At 38.7% G+C, this 21,638-nt stretch overlaps 1 protein-coding gene across 5 annotated transcripts in view; it reads left to right on the top strand.

Moving 5' to 3' along the window:
• LOC106143420 (kinesin-like protein unc-104) overlaps positions 1-21,638 on the top strand; it is an 84,653-nt gene that overhangs the window by 58,584 nt on the left and 4,431 nt on the right. For 4 of the 5 annotated variants that reach the window (XM_013345498.2, XM_060948761.1, XM_060948762.1 and 1 more), the window contains 26 exons: positions 4,206-4,337; positions 4,936-5,136; positions 5,630-5,787; positions 6,171-6,327; positions 6,626-6,789; positions 7,152-7,266; positions 7,675-7,808; positions 8,214-8,425; positions 11,297-11,434; positions 11,754-11,884; positions 12,135-12,308; positions 12,768-12,948; positions 13,159-13,249; positions 13,445-13,543; positions 13,932-14,150; positions 14,354-14,492; positions 14,766-14,886; positions 15,244-15,346; positions 15,781-15,955; positions 16,395-16,507; positions 16,888-17,016; positions 17,570-17,684; positions 18,051-18,180; positions 18,903-19,077; positions 19,700-19,836; positions 20,724-20,825. In XM_013345498.2, the coding sequence (XP_013200952.2) occupies positions 4,206-4,337; positions 4,936-5,136; positions 5,630-5,787; positions 6,171-6,327; positions 6,626-6,789; positions 7,152-7,266; positions 7,675-7,808; positions 8,214-8,425; positions 11,297-11,434; positions 11,754-11,884; positions 12,135-12,308; positions 12,768-12,948; positions 13,159-13,249; positions 13,445-13,543; positions 13,932-14,150; positions 14,354-14,492; positions 14,766-14,886; positions 15,244-15,346; positions 15,781-15,955; positions 16,395-16,507; positions 16,888-17,016; positions 17,570-17,684; positions 18,051-18,180; positions 18,903-19,077; positions 19,700-19,836; positions 20,724-20,825 (3,745 nt within the window). The remainder of the gene's footprint in view (positions 1-4,205; positions 4,338-4,935; positions 5,137-5,629; positions 5,788-6,170; positions 6,328-6,625; positions 6,790-7,151; positions 7,267-7,674; positions 7,809-8,213; positions 8,426-11,296; positions 11,435-11,753; positions 11,885-12,134; positions 12,309-12,767; positions 12,949-13,158; positions 13,250-13,444; positions 13,544-13,931; positions 14,151-14,353; positions 14,493-14,765; positions 14,887-15,243; positions 15,347-15,780; positions 15,956-16,394; positions 16,508-16,887; positions 17,017-17,569; positions 17,685-18,050; positions 18,181-18,902; positions 19,078-19,699; positions 19,837-20,723; positions 20,826-21,638) is intronic. The other variant, XM_060948764.1, reaches the window with a different exon arrangement.

The following is a 21,638-nucleotide window of genomic DNA, read 5'->3' as shown; positions in this document are numbered from 1 at the left end:
TGTTACTATTTTCACACACCTTTCAGTACCTTGAGTGTGACAAGGGTACCTTTTTAAAAGTGGCAGTATAAAATCATCAATTTTTTCTGGTGTTTCAATACACTCTAGGATAGTGCTAGTACTTATGTTTTTTAAAATTGGAGGCTCGGTGACAGCCACATCATTCCAGACGACAAGGTCAATATAGTCTTTAGCACTAAAATTAAGTTGGGGAACTCTGAACTCCCTTACGCCCGTTACAATTGAATTTCGTGCCTTTAGGATTTTGCGCAGTGATAAAACTCTCACATTTCTTCTTTCGTCTGCCAACATAGCCAATAAAATGTTCTCTGTATGACCAAAGAAGCCATTCCGTTGTATGACCGGATCTACTACATTTCTTAGGTGCTCGGGAAGGTACCTCGACAGAGCAATGGTTTTATGCAAATGTTTCGCACCGTAATTACAAGTTGGTTTCGTTTTGATGGAAAACCACATTGGAGCGTAAACTTTTAAAATAAATATTACTAGATGCATCAGGTTTTCTGTAGGAGTTGTGGTCGAGACATATAATCTAAGTAGTCTGTTCGCCATCGTAAGCCACCTGGAATGAACTACCTTGCCAGGATTCTTTTTGGATAAACTTTGACTACAATGGCCGGAATTAATAGCGCTACAAATGTCATAAAGATAGAGTTGATCCGAGCTTAAATCTTTTGTGTTAGAAATATTTTCTAGTATGCAATTGATTGCTTTATAGGATACTAAAGGCCGCAATTCACAATCTTTCAGATCTTTTCCTATTGGTCCTATAAAGCTTCGAGGCCCAGTAGTAGGACCATCCAGTTTCTCAAACAAATGACGCAACGAAAGTTCATTGGCGTGTAATTGGCATATAAACCACTGTAACGGTTTTTGCAAACTTTTTTCTATACAACATATCGCTCCTCCTTTTGCTCCTGTATTGACTGCCGTACCATCACAACCAATCACAACCATATTGTCAAAATCTACGTTCTTTTTACGTAAAAAGTACATTATTTCACTACACACAACTGTCGCTCGCCCGGATTTTAACGCAATGTGTCCCATGTATTCTGAGTTCGGTTCCTTGACTAAACTAATATGTTCCTCCATGACTATTTTTCTTCTTAAAGAATCTATCATTGTCAAAGTTTTGTCTTTGCGGCCATCAAAGTATAAACCAAACGTTGAGTTGTCGTGTTGTAAGTTAGACTCGTCAATTAATGTTTGTCGCTGCAGGTCACGAGCTCGTCTGATTTTACTACGATCAACTATGTTAGAAGAGCTTTCTTCTGTTATTAGACCGGCGTCTTGAAATGCCGCCGATACTATGGCTGCTGCAGCTCTATCAGAGACTCCGTATCGGTCAACCGTCCGCGCAACAGTAGACAGAGACATATTATTACGTTTTTGAGACAGTAACATCGAGGGTTCCGATGGGTGCAGGATCACGTCTAGATTTATCTCATCGCTAGTCTCGATAGAAGATGTAGAGATGTCCGGTGAAGACTCTATCTGTATAATATTTGGTTTCGCAGCAGAATGACCCGGCTCGGTTGCTTCTAGTTGCTTTCTCAATAATCTTTTTGCGTTTTGTGCAGAAGTTTTTGAATCGATATTGCCGATACTCATTTTGCGCTCGGTACGTTGGTCAATCAAAAACGGTCTTTCTAAAATAGGAACTTTGGATTCTTTAGGACATTTGCATAAACTGAAGTTTTCACATTTACATGCCGCTATGTCAAATAAAAAATGTGCTTCTTTTTTAAAAACCTCAAGACGCGCTTGATATGACTTGACGCTTTTTCTCGACTTGTAAGGTTTGAGTAAATTCCGATACTTGTTATGATAGGCTTTAATCCTTTTTATTATTGAGCGATTATCAATAGTAGGTATTGATGCTGACTGCCACACTATTAACAATTTATCTGTAAGCTCTTTATAAGTGTCAGTGGCCAGGTTTCGATACTGTTTCTGCTTACCTCGACTCAGCCAAGTATAACACAGTATAATATCTTCATGAGTAGGTAAAACATTCAATAATAAATCACGTCCATGACCAAACAAAGGGCACTGCAAATCACTACGAAGAATAGACGACATTTTAAATTAAATTTGCAGCACATCTGTCTACGTGCAACGGCAGACGCGCACTGATTTTACCTATTTTTTTCGCTAGTAACTAGGGTGATTGCGGGGGTTGCGGGGGGGGTAATAGTGCTGTTCTAGGTAATCACATCGACAGACTGATCTGTACGTACAGTAATTAAATATTTTGAATTAGAAAAAATATAAATCTCACTGAAATAAAAAAGGTAGAAAAACACACGAATTTTTAAAATACTTACAACTTTAAGCTACTTGGGGCAGTATTTCTAATCAACCAATTGGAAAAATATTTCGTATTTAGAAGCTCTATATATAGACACAACTTTCGGTTATAGTTCCATTTCGATTAAACAAAAAAAAATTTTTTTCATACTATGACGCTCCACCCTACTGTACACCCCACCTGTACGCTTGGCCTCCATCTTGATTAGGGTTGCCAGATGTCAAAAACAAAATTTTGATGGTAACATTTGGAAATTTCTCTGGCAGCCCCTCACAAAATAAAAAGTGAGCAATTTATTTGCACCCTTGTCCAGAGCTTGTGGCGTTCGTAGGTATAGATGAATATTATATCTTATTCACTTCACATGGTCTGTTTATTGTGAAGGAAAGTCATACATAAGTATCATAAATACGTACTATATGCGCTTATATTATTGTATTGGTGTCTGGCTATAGAGGGTTGGGTATATATTAATACGAAATATGTATGTGTATTATACTTGTATAATATGAAATGTTAAATTTACAAGAACGTCAAGTGATTTCCTTAAATACAGACGATATCGGATACTGACCGTGGTATTGGCAAATATTGGTTAATTCGCCTTATTTGGCGTTCTTGTTATCTTTGTATCTACATATATCCTTAGCTGAGCATCTCAAAAGTCAGTTGTGTCTTACTTTAAACAAAGATAAGCAAAATGCATTTTTTATTCACACAAATAATATAATATACATAACAATGTGCAAAAATAAAAATAAATATATTTGTTTGTATAAAACGTTGTCTGTATCTTTCGTATTTATGCTGATGATATGCTCAGTGAAAAATTTGAATGTTCAAACGATGATAGTTCCCTAACACTCATAAATTGCTAATAGGTAATCCGTTTTAGACCGGCAGGCTAACATGGTAATTTGGATTTCTTTCACGGCATAAATGTATGGCTTATTTGCTGTCTTTAACACATTCTGTGCTTAGAGGCTATATTATATTACAATGGTGAGAAACAATTTATTCAACTCTCTTAAGCTTTATAAATAGATCAACCAAAGAACCAGGGTGGGCTTATCTTATAAAAGCTCGTCAATAGCTTTACAGACTTACAACTTGCTGTAAAAGCGTTTGAACATTCGGTAACCGTGTCAATATTTACTTCCGTTCGCTCCCAAACACACATTGGCTTTAAAATAATAAAAAAAAATACGGTAAGCTAGGGCAGCGAACGTACTGTTATTTTGTGCAGTAAAATAGCTTGATAGCTTCAACGGCCTGCATGTTTTACAATATTTGTGTCGACTCTATACATTAACTCTCAATGTCTATTTTAGTGATATCCGCTATCGTATATTTTCCCCCTTATTTTAACAAAATGTAGCAATAAAGTTGATGCCTGTCACTTTGTGTTCTAAACGTGACACGAAATTTATTGTAGGTATTTTAATTTCGTATTATTTGTATCTGGGCGTTGGTGGTTTAAATTAATTAATCTTTTGGTGGTGGGATCAAGAATACTGAACAAACCAACTACACGTAAAATGGGCTGGAATGCAACATGCAATGCAAAAATATATTATTGTAACTAACAATTTACTAATAGTAAAAAAATATCTTTATCTTTTAATAATGTATGAAAAATATGAGATAATTCGAAGATCACATATTAAATTTTTTTCATAATGAATACGTATGTTAGTAAAATCATTGTAAATGAAGACTCTGTAAAAAATCTTGCTATTTTGTTCGTTAACTCTTCTTACAATTAAAAAAATTCATGAATATTCGTTTTGTGGGGTTTTAAAGATATGTTAAAAAAATCCGTCCTCTTTTTTTTCGCAACTAATATTTAACATGTTATTTTCAACAACAGCCGATGAGAACGCGTCCCCTGTCCGCAAGAAGAGTGAAGCCGAAGTCTTATCTCCCAAGTTGTCCCGAGCGGCCACCACCATAGCCGAGGAGGCGGTCGACCAGCTGCAGGCTTCAGAGAAACTCATTGCTGGTAAGATTCGTACTTTAACTCATGCCCGAGCACGACTGCTGTCATAAGCATCGAATGCCTGTTGTTTGGAGGCGCGCGCGCAGTATTGTTTCTCGCCACTTGTTACGAACATGTTTGGTGGACATTTTTATTGATCGAGAGGTTTCGATTGGTTTGGACTTTTATATGATAAGTCCAGTGCAGAGATCTCCCTGAGACTGAGACCTGATCTCATCCACCCTACCGTGTATCACTAGGCGTTCCATAAAGAAATCAAGACGCGTCACGTGGCCAAAATAGCTAACACTGAGGTAACCTCTACTTGATCCAGCTAGGACAGGTTCCTCTGGATGTCACGGAATTCTGCTGGAACCCGTATCGCTTAGTGTTCTCACTACTTCTAGATCGTGATCATAGGTGCTCGTCAGATGTCATAGGTCAGGAAGCAACCGGGACAAACGCCAGGTTACGATCTAGGTTAAGATTGGATATGTCCTTGTGAATTTATATTAAAAAAAAAAACATTTTTCTTTTAGAACTCAATGAGACATGGGAGATGAAACTGAAGTGCATAGAGCAAATCATATCTTTTGTTTAAAAACCTTTTTTTTTCTTTTAGAACTCAATGAGACATGGGAGGAGAAACTCAAGCGCACAGAGCAAATCCGCGTGCAGCGCGAGGCTGTTTTCGCGGAAATGGGCGTGGCCGTGAAGGAGGGGATCACTGTGGGCGTGTACTCGCCGAAGAAAACTCCTCATTTGGTCAACCTGAACGAGGACCCCAATCTATCCGAGTGTCTCATATACTACATTAAAGACGGTGAGTTACTTTCAGATGTGTATGAGAAAGGTGTGAAATAGGGGATCACTGTAGGTGTACTGTCTTATCAAAGAAAACTACTCATCTTGTCGATCTGAAGTCATACCCCAATCTCATTTACTAGGTCATTTACTAGGTACATCAGGGATGATTGTTTTCTAGTCTTTTCTATAAAGGTCTAAAAACAGAGAATAAAGATTCGCATGTGCTTGTCGAAGATCTCGTATCTGGTCAACCTGATGAGAAATCCAATCTATCTCAAAGTTGAAGGTTGCGATTTCCCTTTTAATAGTTAAGTGCTGAAGTAACTTAAAAAGATATGTTTTTACTTACTCACATTTGAACGTCAAAAGATTATGTACCCAAGACATTCACTTATCGGGCTCTCATACTGAGAGAGTATTGACTCCTGGAGAACACAGATTACATTTTTTGCACACGTATCACATTTTCTTTTTAATATAAGCAAATTTTTTTATCAATTTTCCATCAGGCATCACTCGCCTTGGGACCTCAGAAGCCAACGTACCTCAAGACATCCAGTTGTCGGGGTCACACATTCTGAGCGAACACTGCATCTTCGAGAACACAGATGGCGTTATCTGTTTGATCCCGCATCGCACGGCCCTCGTGTATGTCAATGGTAGAGAGGTGGGTGTCATTTATTTTAAACAGTGTACGTATGCCTGTGTGTTTCAAAGGGGAAGGATGGTTTTGGTATGTAACTTGCTTATTAGTCTAGTCATAGGCTGTCTAAATGTATGATTAAAGGGAAACTTAACTGAGTCAGCCCAAAGTACTTGCGCTAGTTTTTAAATTATGCATACGTATAAACGGTTAGTAAAGTGAAGGTATACCCGAAGTAAGGGTTGCAAAGGAAAGGTTGCTAAATTAAGGCAGGCACCGAAGCTAAGGACAAGCGTCGTACAAGGCTGGAAAAAGATTCAACAGCAGAGTCCTAAGCTTTCGCATTATAAATATACCGCATAGTAAAAATAAAACAGTTCTGCAGTAAAAAAAATATTTTCCGCCAGGTGACTGAGCCGGTGATTCTAAAGACTGGTTCCCGGGTGATTCTGGGCAAGAACCACGTGTTCCGGTTCACGCACCCCGGACAAAGACGCGAGCCTTCCGTTCTCAACAACGAGGTGGCCGACACCGCCGCCACCAGCGACACTGAGAGTTCTGAAGGTAAATGTTAGGTTTCTCACAGATGTGATCCTAAAGACTGGGTTCCGGGTGATTCATTAAGTGATTCTTCTATTTGTCAAGTAGAAATGATTACAATATTTGTTATGTGATTTAAGTCTACTATTCGGCCACAATAATAGTTCTGTCATTTATTTACTATTCATATAGTCATTTAGTAACTATTTCGCCATCTTGGCTATTCAGCCAGTTAAATTTAGAATGATCGGTTTTAAAATCCCATGACAAAGTTCGGTCCTAATTTTCCAGGTTTATCATATCTTTTAATTTTATTTACCAGTAAACAACACCGAAAACGTGGACTGGGACTTCGCCCAATGCGAGCTACTAGAGAAGCAGGGCATTGACCTCAAGGCGGAGATGCAGAAGCGGCTGCTGGCCTTGGAAGAACAGTTCCGTAGGGAGAAGGAACATGCCGATCAGCAGTTTGAAGAACAGAGGAAGGTGAGGCGAGACTTATCTTCTTCAAATTATTATAATATTCCGATTTATCGCATATCCCATAAGGAATACTAAAGGGGACAATACACTTTTTGCCCTCAATAAAGATGAGTTCTCTTACTTATTACTGCAGATTTTTTAATTATTTTCGGAAGCAAAGCTAATGCCCGCAACTTGTAAAGCTGTTTTCCCACGCATTTTGTGGTCTTACCCCTTTAAGGCGACGGGCTAGTAATCTAGCTATCACAATCCGTCATGAAGCGTCCAGATGCACGTCGCCCTGAGAGTCTTTTCGAGACTTGTATATAAAATAAAGGCGTGATATATGAATCATTATATCATTATATTATTTGTTGTATTTCAAGAACTACGAGGCCCGCATCGACGCTCTGCAACGTCAAGTGGAGGAGCAAAGCGTGACTATGTCCATGTACAGCTCCTACACGCCTGAAGATTTCCACAATGATGAGGATATATTCGGTATGTTTTACATGCATTGTATTGTATCTATTTTCATTTGTTTATAAACCCTTCATATTCTTGACTCCTATAGGCCAAATAAATCAGATAACCTACATGAGATCTGTTTGTCGCTGCTATTATTATCTGTTGATAAAAATTTTAACGTTTAAAATTTTCAATTTAAATTTCGAAAGTTGTTAAAGCTCTGTATTGTAAAACATAGTTTAAAATGCCAGTTCATTTAATTTCAGCAAATGTCAGACATTTGTTTGTTTTTGCAAACTTGAAGTACAAATTTCGCGAAATTGCTCACGATCAGTGTTAAAAACTAATAATTACGCACTCTATTATACTTTTTCATAGATATAATCCTTTTTTTTTTCAAATGACCCATAGTAACTATGCGTTCGGTATGTTTATGCGTAGTGAATCCCCTGTTTGAGACAGAGTGTTGGTCCGCGCGGGAGGTGGGGCTGGCCGCGTGGGCGTTCCGCAAGTGGAAGTACCACCAGTTCACGTCGCTCAGGGACGATTTGTGGGGCAACGCGATCTTCCTCAAGGTTGGTACTATTAGCATAGTCTGCCTACTTAGTAAGGAAAATGACGTGATTATAAGTTTTACATAAGTAAGTTTGTGGGATGTATAAAAAAACGCACATTGAGGCACGGGATGGAATCCTACCGCGGCTATATACAAGGTCAGGTTTCTGTGCAAGAACAGTGTGACTGTACCAATAACTTGTTTCTCAGTTATGTACATTCTTTTTATAGCTAATTGTGTAACAATAATCTAAAATGGTCTAGAATTACTTGCAAACGATGCGAAGATCAAGACGGGAGGATCGCTTAGTGCAAAAATCTGTAAAGCCTTAAAATGTGGCGTTTGTCATTAACGGGACTTTCAATTAGCGCAATCAAAAGTAAAGCCTATGGGAAAATAAATAGTTAAAACCTCTCTAAAACAGGAAGCGAACGCGATCTCCGTGGAACTCCGCAAGAAGGTCCAGTTCCAATTCACCCTCCTCACGGACACTCCATACTCGCCGTTGCCCAATGAACTGGCGCCAAGGGAGGACGCTGACGATGAATTCCGCCCCAGCGCCCCCACTGTAGTCGCTGTGGAGGTCACTGACACCAAGAACGGCGCCACGCATTATTGGACGCTAGAAAAACTCCGGTAAGTTTTCCAAATTTGAATGGAATATTAGAACGAAAAGTAGATAGGTACAGGCGATTTGAAAGTAGTTCGATTACGCATTCTTTTTTAGAATTAAAGATTAACAAAAAGTTCATAAAGAAAACAATAAAATATTAGATTTTCTCTTGTTTTACAAGACTTATTGAGTTAATTAAGGATTTTATTCGTCATGGAATTTCAATAAAATCAAGATTTTTATTTTAAAAAAAATCTTCTCGTAATTTATCGATATAAAATTTAAAGTATTTATGGTGATTTAAATTCATAAAAACTGATCACATTTTAATAATGATTATTTTATTTCTATTTATGAGCATATATTTTCCAATTTAATTTTATTATCCTGTATTACATAATATACATATACAGCATATTATGACATCTCACTCATTTCTCTTATTTTGTTTTATTTTACTTAGCATTTGTTGTCCTTGTTATATATTTGTTTAATTTTTATTTTGTGTACTCGAAAGTATAATAAATTTAAAAAAATATATATTTTGCTAAGCCATGTCTATCAGCAATATACATACATATTGCAAATATCTGTATATTTCAATTTAACTTTCCAATTGAACATTGCTTTATATTTAACTGTAATTTTAATTGAGATATATATTAAAGTATAAATAGGAGGGTAAGTATTAGATTATATGATGTTTTAGGTGGAATGTTTAGTTGCCATGTTTTACCTTCCATAGAGCTTTCATTTTTTTGCGCTTATTTATTTATTTATTTCATTCTATATTACCCGCTCTACCTATACTTACTGTTTACTTATACGTCTTTTACAAGCAAATGATTAGAACGCTCATTAGACTGCCAAAATAGAAATAATAGCATATTTTTGATGTTAGACACTTTCTCTCGAAAATTATCGAATGGTTAATTTACTTTACTTTCAGTATTTTATTAATTTACATTCAGTATTTTTAAGACATTAGATTCATGACAATAAACAAAAACATTACAAATCTCATCATTTGCTTAACACGACACCGAAAGAATGAGAGGATACGCAATAGCGCATGCTCAGTTTTCACTAGGAAAACACACACACACATTTATACATATGTAAAAATCACTCAACTATTTGAAAATAGCTGTTCTACTGTGGGCAAAATGGCGTGCCCTCTCACATGTTCTCACGCTAGTGAAAAAGTCATCACGGCGTAGGGTCATAGGGCTACATGGCGGTATATTGTTCATAGACACCGTCTGGAGCTAATGCGTCAGATTTACAACATGAACGAGAACGCATGCTCGGAGGACGACGAGCCATTGGTGCCGTTGACACTAGCGCCGCCACCGGCGGTGGTGGCAGCCGCCGCAAACGGCACCGCGCCGCCGGCCTCGCCAGACTTACTGCAGTGTATATCTGCGTGCGCGCAACAGACGCGATTGTCTCTAGCCAACCTGCTGCCTTCGAGGTTTGTGTTCGCCTCGCTCGCTCGGAGAGAAACAAAGCAGACTGGCATGCTACAAAGAATTTTTCTATAAATTTAAATTGTATTATTGTTTTTTAATTTAAGTTATCGTCGTCGCAGAGAGAGCGGTAGCTAATAATTGGAGCGAAATAAATAGAAACCTTACACACTTGCTATTCCAATAAGGTATATTGGCTCGCATTGTCAGCCTACAACTTTTAAACCTAATGTGCTTTGTGCGAGAACCCTCGAAAAAGGGCAGTTTGTAAGGGTACCTATTATGCTATGGATCTGACGCAAGTGATGATTGGTCGATAGTATTACTGTTTTGTTTCTGCCCTTTACCATCAAGGACCCGCGCCGCACTTGTCGCTTCATCTGCCGAAGCTCCACGCTAAAAGCTTGCAATCGTACATTCATTCATTCACTCAATTGAATGATCAACACAAAAGTACCTTCATTCCCGTTGTTGTTGAAAATTGTAGTGTTATGAGCAAAATTATTAGTTCCACTGTAAAAAAAAACAGTGTAATGAAGGAAATTGTAACTTAATACATCGGTTAGTCGGAATATTAAGATCTCATAAGACAGAAATTCAATGCCTTTATTCTATTCAAGTCATTTAAACATAAAATTAAAACATTACATATTGTTGAACTGTACACTTTTAGAATGGTTACAAAATTTTTCTTTTTACAATTTTTCATTAACTGTTTGCATCAGATTTGTACCGACTAGCCATGTAGCCATATGTATGTCAAAATTAATTTGTATCCCTTGTAAACTTTTGTTATGTTAATCCTGTATTGTAATTTTAAACTTTCAATTTCCAACCTGTATAAATTGTGTACTTATTGTTCAAAAAATCCAAAAAGTAGCAATATTCTAAATATGACAAATGTTTGATTTACTCGTTATTTAGCAGAATTTATCAAAACTGTGTGGATAATAAAAATAACTTGTTTGCTTTTGTTGTAATTTTTACACGTTTGTAGCATGATTAGTTTTTTTTGAAGTTCAATGTCTCTGTGCAGTTTTTTATTTTATTTTATTTAAATTTTTCTGCTAAGAAAGCGCCTTCGCTTACACGCGAAATTGCAGTGTTTGTCAAAAATAAAAGTATAAATTAGATATAAGTAGTAGATATGATCAAAATACGCTGACTGTATATTACTTGTAGAGATATTTCCATGTAACAATACGAGTAGGTATATGAGTCATCCCATACTATTAATAAGTTAATTACAAAATTAATAAATAGGTACATATTTACATACATAAATGTTGGTGATGCTTAAATAGAGAGAATAAATATTTAATGATAATTAAAAAGCAAAAACATTTGAACTTCGCCAGCGCATTTTGACCATCAACTACCATTTAAGTATATTCTACAATCTAAAGTTAAATAATTTCTTCACAGACAACGCCTGGAGCTGATGCGAGAGATGTACCACAACGAGGCTGAACTGTCGCCCACCTCGCCCGACCACAATGTAGAGTCGGTGACAGGCGGGGATCCCTTCTACGATAGATTCCCGTGGTTCCGTCTTGTCGGACGGTGAGTTAATGACCTTACCCACCACTACCCATGACCTTTCGGTTATACCAGCCGAATCATGGGATTACTTTGTTATGTAACCTCATACTGGTTTGTAAGCGTACTTATTATTAAACAAGGGAATGGGGTGAGTTATACAATACAATATAATAAGTCTTTGCACACAATAAATATCGCAAATTCACAATCATGTATTAAAAATGTAACAGCGAAATTCGACCTTATCACTAAAAGAGATATCTGATAAGGCAGGGACTTAAGCGCCCGGTCTATACGTTTCTATTAATAACTCTATGCTAAAGCAAATTAATTGTTGCAGGAGCTTCGTATACCTGTCGAACCTGCTGTACCCGGTTCCCCTCATTCACAAGGTCGCTATAGTGAACGAGAAAGGAGACGTGAAAGGTTACCTCAGGGTGGCCGTACAAGCGGTTATCGACGCTGACAAGAGTAAGTTATTACTCCTTCGGTTAATATAAATTTTTCGGAGTTATATTTGTAAACTGAAATTTACTGACTAAAATTCTTGTTCTATATTTTACACACAGTAAGAAGTTTATTCCTATTTGACACATAAAAAAAAACAGTTACTTTTTAAAAATTAAATGAACCTTTGTTCGTGGTTGTGTTCAGTTCTTTTTGTGCCGCGTTGATCATTTACTTGATTTTCATCAATAACAATAATGCTCATTGGAAACAGACAACGCTGAACTAGCAGCCGCTGGCGTGAAGCAATCCGCCAAGATATCTTTCGATGATGACGTGGCACCAGCCCGCTCCCGATTGAGAGCCCTCTCCAGCCTGGACAAGAACAACGCTCTCAACTTGGAAGACCGCATTGCTGATGGACAGGATTCTAACATTAAAATTGAAGGTAATTTCTAGGAAGACTATAAGAATCTGTTCCTCAAAGGGGAGGCTAGCCTCAAGGGGGTTAGTTAAGTGCTCAGGTAGTTTGTAGCTTTTTGACAAATATTAGATATAACTTAAATTTAATATTTTTAAAATTAATGTAAAATGACCGAAGACCAATTTTCAGAAAAAAAATATAGATTTTGATAGCAACTGTTTTTAACATTTGATGCCCTTGATAGCGACAACGAGTAGCAACGACAAGACCAAAAAAAATAGAGATGAAAAACTCTTCCGTTTTTTTGTAGTGCATAAGACATTTAATACCATGTGGTTTCCGGGATAGTTAAATAAAAAAACTCTGTATTTCCCTGACCCCGTGCTTTGAAGCATTATAGAACGTGGAAAAAGTAAAAAAGATAAATAGTTCCAAGGAGTTACTATTGATTTAAGACTTTTTCTAATACAATATTTTTTTCAGAACTAGGTGTAAACGAGTGCGACGCGGACAGCGGTCGCGGAGACAGTTCCCTAGCCTCGGAGCTGAAGGACGAGGAGTTGCCAGAACACCTGACTCCAGGCCGCGAGTTCACGTTCCGAGTGACAGTTCTACAAGCGCACAGCATCGCCACTGATTACGCTGATGTGTTCTGCCAGTTCAAGTAAGTTAGCTTCGGTGAAAACATTTGTCTAGCCTCGGAGCTAAGTTAGCCTCGCTGGAAACAGTTCCGTTATCTCGTAGCTGAAGGAAGGAAATATGTATGTGGCCGCCTTAAGATGTTGATAGTTTCTAAATTTTATTGTGTCAGCCGACAAAAATTATACATTGTCGCATAAAATATTTGTATAAAAATATCGTGTTTTTGTTACAGTTTCTTGCACCGAAACGAGGACGCTTTCTCCACAGAGCCAGTTAAGAATACCGGAAAGAATACGCCACTTGGATTCTACCACGTACAAAATGTAAATAAGTTTTTGTTTTTTTGAAAAATTATTCGTTCTTTCGTTTAAATTCTGATGAATATCGTAAGTACTGATTTGATTATGATTAAGAAACTTGTAAATAGAGTACTGCATTTTAATAAAGATATGATGACTGCAGCAAGGGTTTTACTCTACCACCTTACAGCTATTCAATGTGTATACGACTTGTTTCAGATCACAGTACCTGTGACGAAGTCGTTCGTCGAGTACATCAAGACACAGCCGATCGTGTTTGAAGTATTTGGACACTATCAGCAACACCCACTGCACAAGGTAATAAAATACATAAAGTTATTTAAATTATTACTCGCTTTTTATTTTTTTGTCAATTTACCCGAATCTTACATCGCGAGCACTAAATGTCGTCACAATGTTTAATATCATTATTATTACGATTTCGTTATCAAAAACAATATATTCTAGCTCTTTCAAGTTACTCAATGCAAGATTCATTCAAGGTAGAATTTGAGTTGGACAAAAGTGAGTTTACTGGTAAAAAAAGGGCATAGCTGTTTAAGAAGTAAAGCAAGCATATATATATATTGCCGACTATCATGATTCTTTATAATATGTTCTATGTTATTACATTTTTTGATGAAACACGTCAATTACATTAACAAAAAAGATAGCGAATTGAGTCTGAACATAGACCGTGTTGCAGGACGCGAAGCAGGACGGGCCAGTGTCGGCGTCGGGGCGCACGCCGCCGCGCCGCATGCTGCCGCCCGCCATCCCCATCAGCGCGCCCGTGCGCAGCCCCAAGTGGGGCGCCGCCAGCGTGGCGCCGCCCTGCTGCTCCTCGCACCTGCACTCCAAGCACGACCTGCTGGTGTGGTTCGAGATCTGCGAGCTGGCTCCCAACGGGGAATATGTTCCTGCTGTAAGTATCAACACCCGTCTTAGAGGACGCCCCTGAGGAGCCCCAAGTTAAGGGAAGCCAGTGGGGCCTGCTATGCTGCCTGTCACACCTCCACTACAAACATGACCTTCTGGTATGTTTCGAGATCTGCGAGCTGGGATAATCATAACAAAAATAATAATAAAATTGGATTTAAAATACTAAAGTTAACATTATTATCGCAGGTGGTAGAACACAGCGACGAACTGCCCTGCCGCGGGTTATTCCTTCTCCACCAAGGCATTCAGCGGCGCATACGCATCACTATTCTACATGAGCCCTCGTCCGATTTGCAGTGGAGTGATGTCAGAGAACTCGTTGTTGGTAAGTTTTGGGACAAAAGTACCCTGTGCGTAGAATATTACCTGTCTACTTGTGGTCAAAAGTTAAGCCAATTTCTTTTGGTCTCCGTCCCTAGATGGCGCTTTCCACTTTCGTATTGTAAGAAGCTGTTGGACTCAGCAGGTTTTTTAGAACGTCATCGTAAAAACAACAGCTACAGCCAACATCTAAGAAATCAGAATTTAAAATTGAGGGACAATAATTTTTATTTTGTGTATAATAACCTTACTATATAAGTGTGTCTCTTTCTCACAGGACGCATACGCAACACACCAGAAGCCAACGAAGACACGACGGATGGCGACGAGGATGGAGCCCTGTCACTTGGCTTGTTCCCGGGAGAGAGACCTACACTGGACGACAGAGCTGTATTCAGGTAAGGAATTAAAAACAACAATAAATCAAAAGCAAATTCCAGTGATGTGATGATGTTCAATTGTAAATGGAAGTGTTTCCGGTATATTAAGAAGGAAAACAAAACGAATACTGGAACTAGTCTGTTAACATAACCAGCCAGATAGGTTGTAAAGCTTTAAAAAAAAATATTTAAAAGTAAAATGCACATATTTTGAAAAAAGAGAAAATTTTATTGGCCAGAATGAATTTATAATTTAAATCATCGGTCTGCTCTTAAAATTAATTTAATAACCTCGTACAGAAAGGTCGTCTATTGATTGACAGACCTATGATGATGATATGTATGGAAACCTAATGAAGATGATGTGGTTGACAGGTTTGAAGCAGCTTGGGACAGCAGCTTGCACGGATCGCCACTTTTGAACAGGGTGAGCGCAAACGGGGAGGTCGTCTACATCACGCTTAGCGCTTACCTTGAAGTAAGTGACACTGATTAATTGTTTTTTTTTTTTTTTTTAATTTCATCCCACCAGTATTCAAAGTGTTTCTATTGGACAGAGATTTAAATTATCAATCGCAATAAATAAGAATGACAGAAATGTAGGTATTTTTTGAAGATGGCAAGGCGACTATTATAAAAAATAAGGATATCACACTGGTGTTAACTGATGTAATATTTCTGTCGCTTATTACGAAGTTCCCATTCCCAGTAAGGGCCAATTCAGACCGGAATTTCAGCATGAAATAATATTTAACCCATTTCGTAAGCGGCCCTAAGAACGAATTAATCTTATTATTATACGCTGTTGTAAACCAATCGGCAATTATTCTTTTTCAAGATAAAAATAAGTCATTGTTGTTATTCCAAACTTTTCTAAACGTTCAATAAATTCACTATTTTTTTTCTTATCAGGTGGAGAACTGTGCGCGACCAGCAATCATCACCAAAGACCTCTCAGTGGTGGTGGTAGGGCGTGAGGCTCGTACGGGCAGGTCCTTGCGAAGGGCCCTGTTCGGGGGAAAGCAGGCGCGGGCTGATCACCTCACGGGGGTCTATGAGCTTAGCTTGCATCGGGCTTTAGAGCCAGGTCAGTTTGTATGTTAAGTCAGATTAATCATTGTTCGAAAATTTAAACATTGTTCTTTTGAAATATTTGTTCCTTTTTGAAATATTTTTTTTTCTTTTTTTTTTAACCAAGGCTGGTGACGTACCAGGTGAACAAAGTTGTGAAGAAAGTATGGCAGAGGGCAGAACTGTAGCTAGACGTAGCTGGCATTGGAGGTTTAAAAACGATATCAATATTATAGGTAGCAGCTTACTAGCAGCGATAAATCACATGTGAAGTATCAGGCAAAGCAGATATAAAGAAGTGTCGTGTCAGTGGTGATGGTTTGTCAAACATAGGGCTGGAAGTTGTTAATAACTACGCGAAAATAGTTACCTAGGTATCCTCAGACGAAAAAATAATGAGATATTTTCTATTTTTTTTGGGTTCAATGAACTTATTGTAGATATAATTTGTACAGGCGTACAAAGGCGGCAACGGCGAGTGTTGGACACGAGCGGTACATACGTGCGCGGGGAGGAGAACCTGCACGGCTGGAGGCCACGTGGAGACTCGCTTATTTTCGACCACCAGGCAAGTATTTATGGCCGATAACGAAAATACTTACTAGTACGAGTTACTCGAAGATCAGAATTGCTTGCGTTATCTTAGAGCACACAGTTATGGCCCATGGCGGCTAGAACTTACGTTTAAATTAGCTACGTATCTGCTTGAGGTTCAAGTATTAATCTTCTCTCTTGTATCTCGGGGGTTATTCGAACACAAAAAAGGATGGGATATTGTTATGTACCTCACAATTTACGTGAAAACCGGTAGACCCACGGAGTTAGTAAGCTTGCGATCAACTATATACTAGATTCAAAGATAAGAACAATCAAACAAAAAATGTGACCTGTGTATTCGGACCTGTTATTGACAATTTTGTATTGGTACTTAATTACTTTTATCCGCAGTGGGAGCTAGAGAAGATGACTCGCTTGGAGCAGGTCGGTCGCACGCGACATTTCCTGGCGTTGCGCGACAGACTCAAACACGGCCACGAGAACACTGTCACGGCTAACGACTTTTCTAAGACAGAGAAGGTAAGTTCCCCCAAAAAATATCCTGCATAACGACGAAAATTTCACAAAAGCCACAAAGGGAAAATCTTCCGCCAGGCAACGTGTCATGTTGAGTTGGTAGTTGTTATGTACGCTCTTAATCTACGCTGTTATTGACTGATGGCGCAGTATACTTCGTTGTGATTGGCTGATGGTGTAGCTTTCTTCACTGTCATTGGCTGATGGCGTGTGACGTAGGGATATCGCTACAACTGGTTCTATATGATTTATCCTCAACGTTTTTGACATTTCGCATTTGATCATTAAACTAGTAAGAGCTATTTTCTGAGGGATTATTTTAAACTAACTAAAATAGTTAATACGCCAAAAGATATTTCTAATGCAATTACCAAACACGTTAGAAAGAAAAAAGAAATTGTCATAAATCTCCATAAAAGTCTCAATGGAAATTATGCCACATACTAAAACCTAGTACAAAAAACTGATTATCTTAAAACTGGTCCTTTCGACAAAGAATCAACTCTATTTTAAAGTCAACTATTATAAAACATTTAACAACTGATATTTGTTGTAGGAGGTATGCAATATGGCGGCGAAGGCGGCCGCGGAAACAGCAAGAGATGATAACGACCGCGAGATGGCGCCAGGGGAGAAGGAGCTCGCCATCAAATACATCAAGCTTATGCAAGGTGAATATTGTTCTATTTAAGTATAAATCAATCATTTACTTCCACTTTCGTTAATTTTTGCGTATTATTATATAGTTCAAGTTTTCCGCACGTTAAAAGTAGTGCAGATTGCAATTGGTGAAATTCAATTCAAAGAATTTCACCAATTTTATTGTTGTTATGTAAATATGACAACATGTCCTCTGGTTTTTATAAGTTAATTACTGTGCAAAGGCTCAATTCCTCCCCATTCCTTGGTTCGATGCAGATGTCTAGCTTTTGACAGTCATATATACTATACCTAGTTAGACTCCCGCTACTTTTGAATGTTGTAGGCAAAGACTACATCTTTCGTTTATTAATGATTCTTGTATATTTAAATTGCAGGAAGAATATCGTCCCCGGGCAAAGAAGTAGAGCCCGCGGCGTCCCCGGCCTCCCCCGTGGACGAGGGCGTGTCCGCGGACATGTCCACGCCCAGCCTGCTGTCCTCCATACACAGCGCCAGCAGCTTCGAGTGAGTTTACATTGTATTTGTGTGAATAGCGCCTCCCTAAACTTAACTTATACTAAACTAGCGACCCGCCCCGGCTTCGCACGGGTGCAAAATTCGGAAAAAATTATACATAAAAACCTTCCTCTTGAATCACTCTACCTGTTACAAAAAACCGCATCAGAATCCGTTGCGTAATTTTAAAGATTTAAGCATACAGACAAACAGACTAAAATAGCGACTTTGTTTTATACTATGTAGTGAAGGAGACTTACTTTCGCCTTATATTTTCACCAAACAATCTTCTATATATACGCGTATATGGTACCACCTAAGCGACTGTAATGCGATCTACAGATGGCTATAAATTCACGTGGGCCAAGCTGCGAGTAATAGTCTCTCTCATAAATAAATCGTGTTTCTATTAAATAAACTCACTACGCGTACAAATTTATTAAGATGTTGTCTCGTAGTGGTTTGATGCTGGTTTAGTTCGTAAATTGTATTTTCGTGACCGGGTATTGTCTAAATACAAACATACAAATAATGACGTCTTTATTCCATGCGCGGTGGGCAGAGCCAATAGTCTTAAAAAGACGCTTAGCTGTATTGCTTAATGATAGGATTGAATAGATTTAAATAGTGACAGGTTTCGAGCTCATCGCCTGCAAATAGAACCCCAATCTTATTAGCCCTTTCCTATCACGATTGTCTACATATAGTTTAAATACAAATTGTCTCCACAGATTATGCTCGCCCGAACGAGCTTTGCTGGAGAAGTCGGTGGGCGGGTGGTCGGGCGGCGGCGGGCTGCAGTTCGTGGCGGAGTGCGAGGAGGTGCGCGTGTCGGCCGCCGTGGCGCGCCGCGGGCACCTCAACGTGCTGCAGCACGGCACCCACGGCTGGAAGAAGCGGTGGCTGGTCGGTCTCTCTCATCTTCACTGTTAGGTCGACCCACGGCTGGAAGAAGCGGTGGCTGGTCGGTCTCTCTCATCTTCACTGTTAGGTCGAACCCGCTACAGCAATGCGGTCTCTGGGTTAAACCCTCTACAGCTATGCTTAGGAGCCCCGGAGCGGAGCTTGTCTCTCTGTACTTTGTCCATTGTCGCGTATAATATATTTCTACGGCATGTGCCTTTTATATCGGCCTGAGGCTGGCGACATTTGAATAGCCTGCAGGCTTTCGCTAGGCCTGACCGCGCCAAATTAGATGGCTCTTGATTTTTCCCAAGTGATACACATTAGCACTAATAGACATTGTAAGCATATGTATGTGGCCTTACAGAAGAAACCCAAGTGTTTTTCCCTTGATTGACTCTAGAAGTAAAGTTGCATCCGAAAATTTAATTTTGTAACAATGCTTATCTATATAAGTACTTAAAATAACATATAGTATCGTTGAGTTAGTATCTCGTGACACAAGTCTCGTACTAACTTCGAGGCTAACTCAATCTGTGTAATTTGGCCCGTATGTATTTATTTATTTATTCAATGCTGCTTATTACTTCTTTTATGACAAAACTGTATCAATCCATTTAAACAGGTTGTGAGGCGACCATATGTCTTCATCTACCGCGACGAGCGCGACCCCATCGAGCGAGCTGTCATCAACCTCGCCAACGCCCACGTGGAGTACTCCGAGGACCAGCAGCAGATGGTGCGGATGCCCAACACCTTCAGGTCAGCCATAAAGCACTAGCTTCATCGCAATGTGACATGTTGAGCCGACGGCCCCACGTTGGGCGCCACTGTGGCGTTTTAGGTAAAACGTCGCATGTGAGAGAATTTAAAGATCCATAGAATTACTACATGAACATTTATTAGGACTTATTACAAAGAGCGTGGGTTAAGCTATAGACACGAGATCCAGCAAGTAGCCGCCAGAGGATAGCGAGCTACTTAACTTGGTGAGCGCTGTAGTAGTCCAAAGGTGAATGCTCGGGGGGCGCGCGCGCTAATATAGGGCTCCCGGGCTGTGCAGAGGACAGCCCGGGAGCCCTATATTAACGCGCTGGGGAGATCGCAGCGGCACATCATCACTCAGGTTCTGCAAATACTAGATAAAGCTAACATAATATACACATTTTAGTTCAATCTCAACACTATGGCTTATTGACAGAGTTGTTCTGAATTCTGTGGTGGGAAAGATAGTTTTTGGTAAACACCCAAGTAACAAATTTTGGCACTATAAAAGATCTAAGAGCGTTTTGAAAAGTGCTGCAACTCCAAAGTCGGGGGCTTTGCAGCAAGCTTTTCTTTGGAAGGCACTGCGGCTCCTTCTCGTCTATGAGGGTTGGGTTATAACAATAATTTTGAAAGTGATAAATACATACACATACAAACATAACTGACGTCTATATCCCTTGCGGGGTAAGACAGAGGCAACAGTCTCGAAAAAACTGAAATGCCACGTTCAGCTGTATAGCTTCATGATGGAATTGGGATTTAAATAGTGACAGGTTCCTTACCCATCGCATGGGAAAGATATAGAGTGGTTTTATTATAAACTGCCGGAAACCACACGGCATGCAATGAAAAGTTAATTTTACTTGTAAATTTCTCAACAGTGTGGTGAGCAAGGAGCGCGGCTACCTTCTTCAGACCCTGGGTGATAAGGAGGTCCACGACTGGCTCTACGCCATCAACCCGTTGTTGGCTGGACAGATCAGGTGAGTCATCAAACATGCCTTTTGTTACTTTATTTCTTCCAATTTTGTTACTTCTCATAGATTGAAAAATCAATTTTAGTTCAGAGTCAGATTTACAATCTCAGTTCTTGGTTTCAAATCTTGGAAATTGCTACTCATAACTGATGTACCTATTGAAATGATTTAGCAAAGATAAAAATATGGAAATTATCAATCTTGGGTAAATATTAGAAACTAAATTTTTACCTATTGTGACTTACATATAAATATGGCCACTCTTGCGTAGGCTTTAAAGAGATTTTAAATAATCTTATTAATTTGGATAGCTTTATTAAAACTTTTTACATATATTTTGTACCTAATCTATTTTTATGTTCTTCTTGTAGTTTAGATGTATTTATGGGTTATGGTTTTCACATATTCATTAAAAACTAATAAATTCCATAAACTCTTCAAATTATAAACTAAGACTTTAACCCATAAACTTATAGGCGCCGTACTAATGGGATGTATATCTGAACTAATCATGTCAATCATCAACTGAATCATAACTAAATTAATTTAATTTTATGGTTTTAAGAAACCAGTGTTGGTATAGCCCTTTTCGAACGTAAGTATTGCTAATCTCTCCTCTCGTTCAGTCTCTGAGGTTAATCGTAAACATAAAAAGAGAGAAATAAAACATGACGTTCGTGAATAAACCCGCTAATAGCAAAGATGATTACGTGTAACATAGATGTGCAATATGATGGAAATGGTGTGTACCAGCTGCTGCTCTTTTCATACAGATTGCAAGTAATTCAACGAAAAGTCTTATAAAATTGGTGTCTTTTT

This window comes from Amyelois transitella, chromosome 17 (assembly GCF_032362555.1).
Source record: "Amyelois transitella isolate CPQ chromosome 17, ilAmyTran1.1, whole genome shotgun sequence".
Classification (NCBI taxonomy): domain Eukaryota; kingdom Metazoa; phylum Arthropoda; class Insecta; order Lepidoptera; family Pyralidae; genus Amyelois; species Amyelois transitella.
Note: the sequence above shows the minus strand (reverse complement) of the source record. Positions and strands in the feature narration are given on the sequence as shown.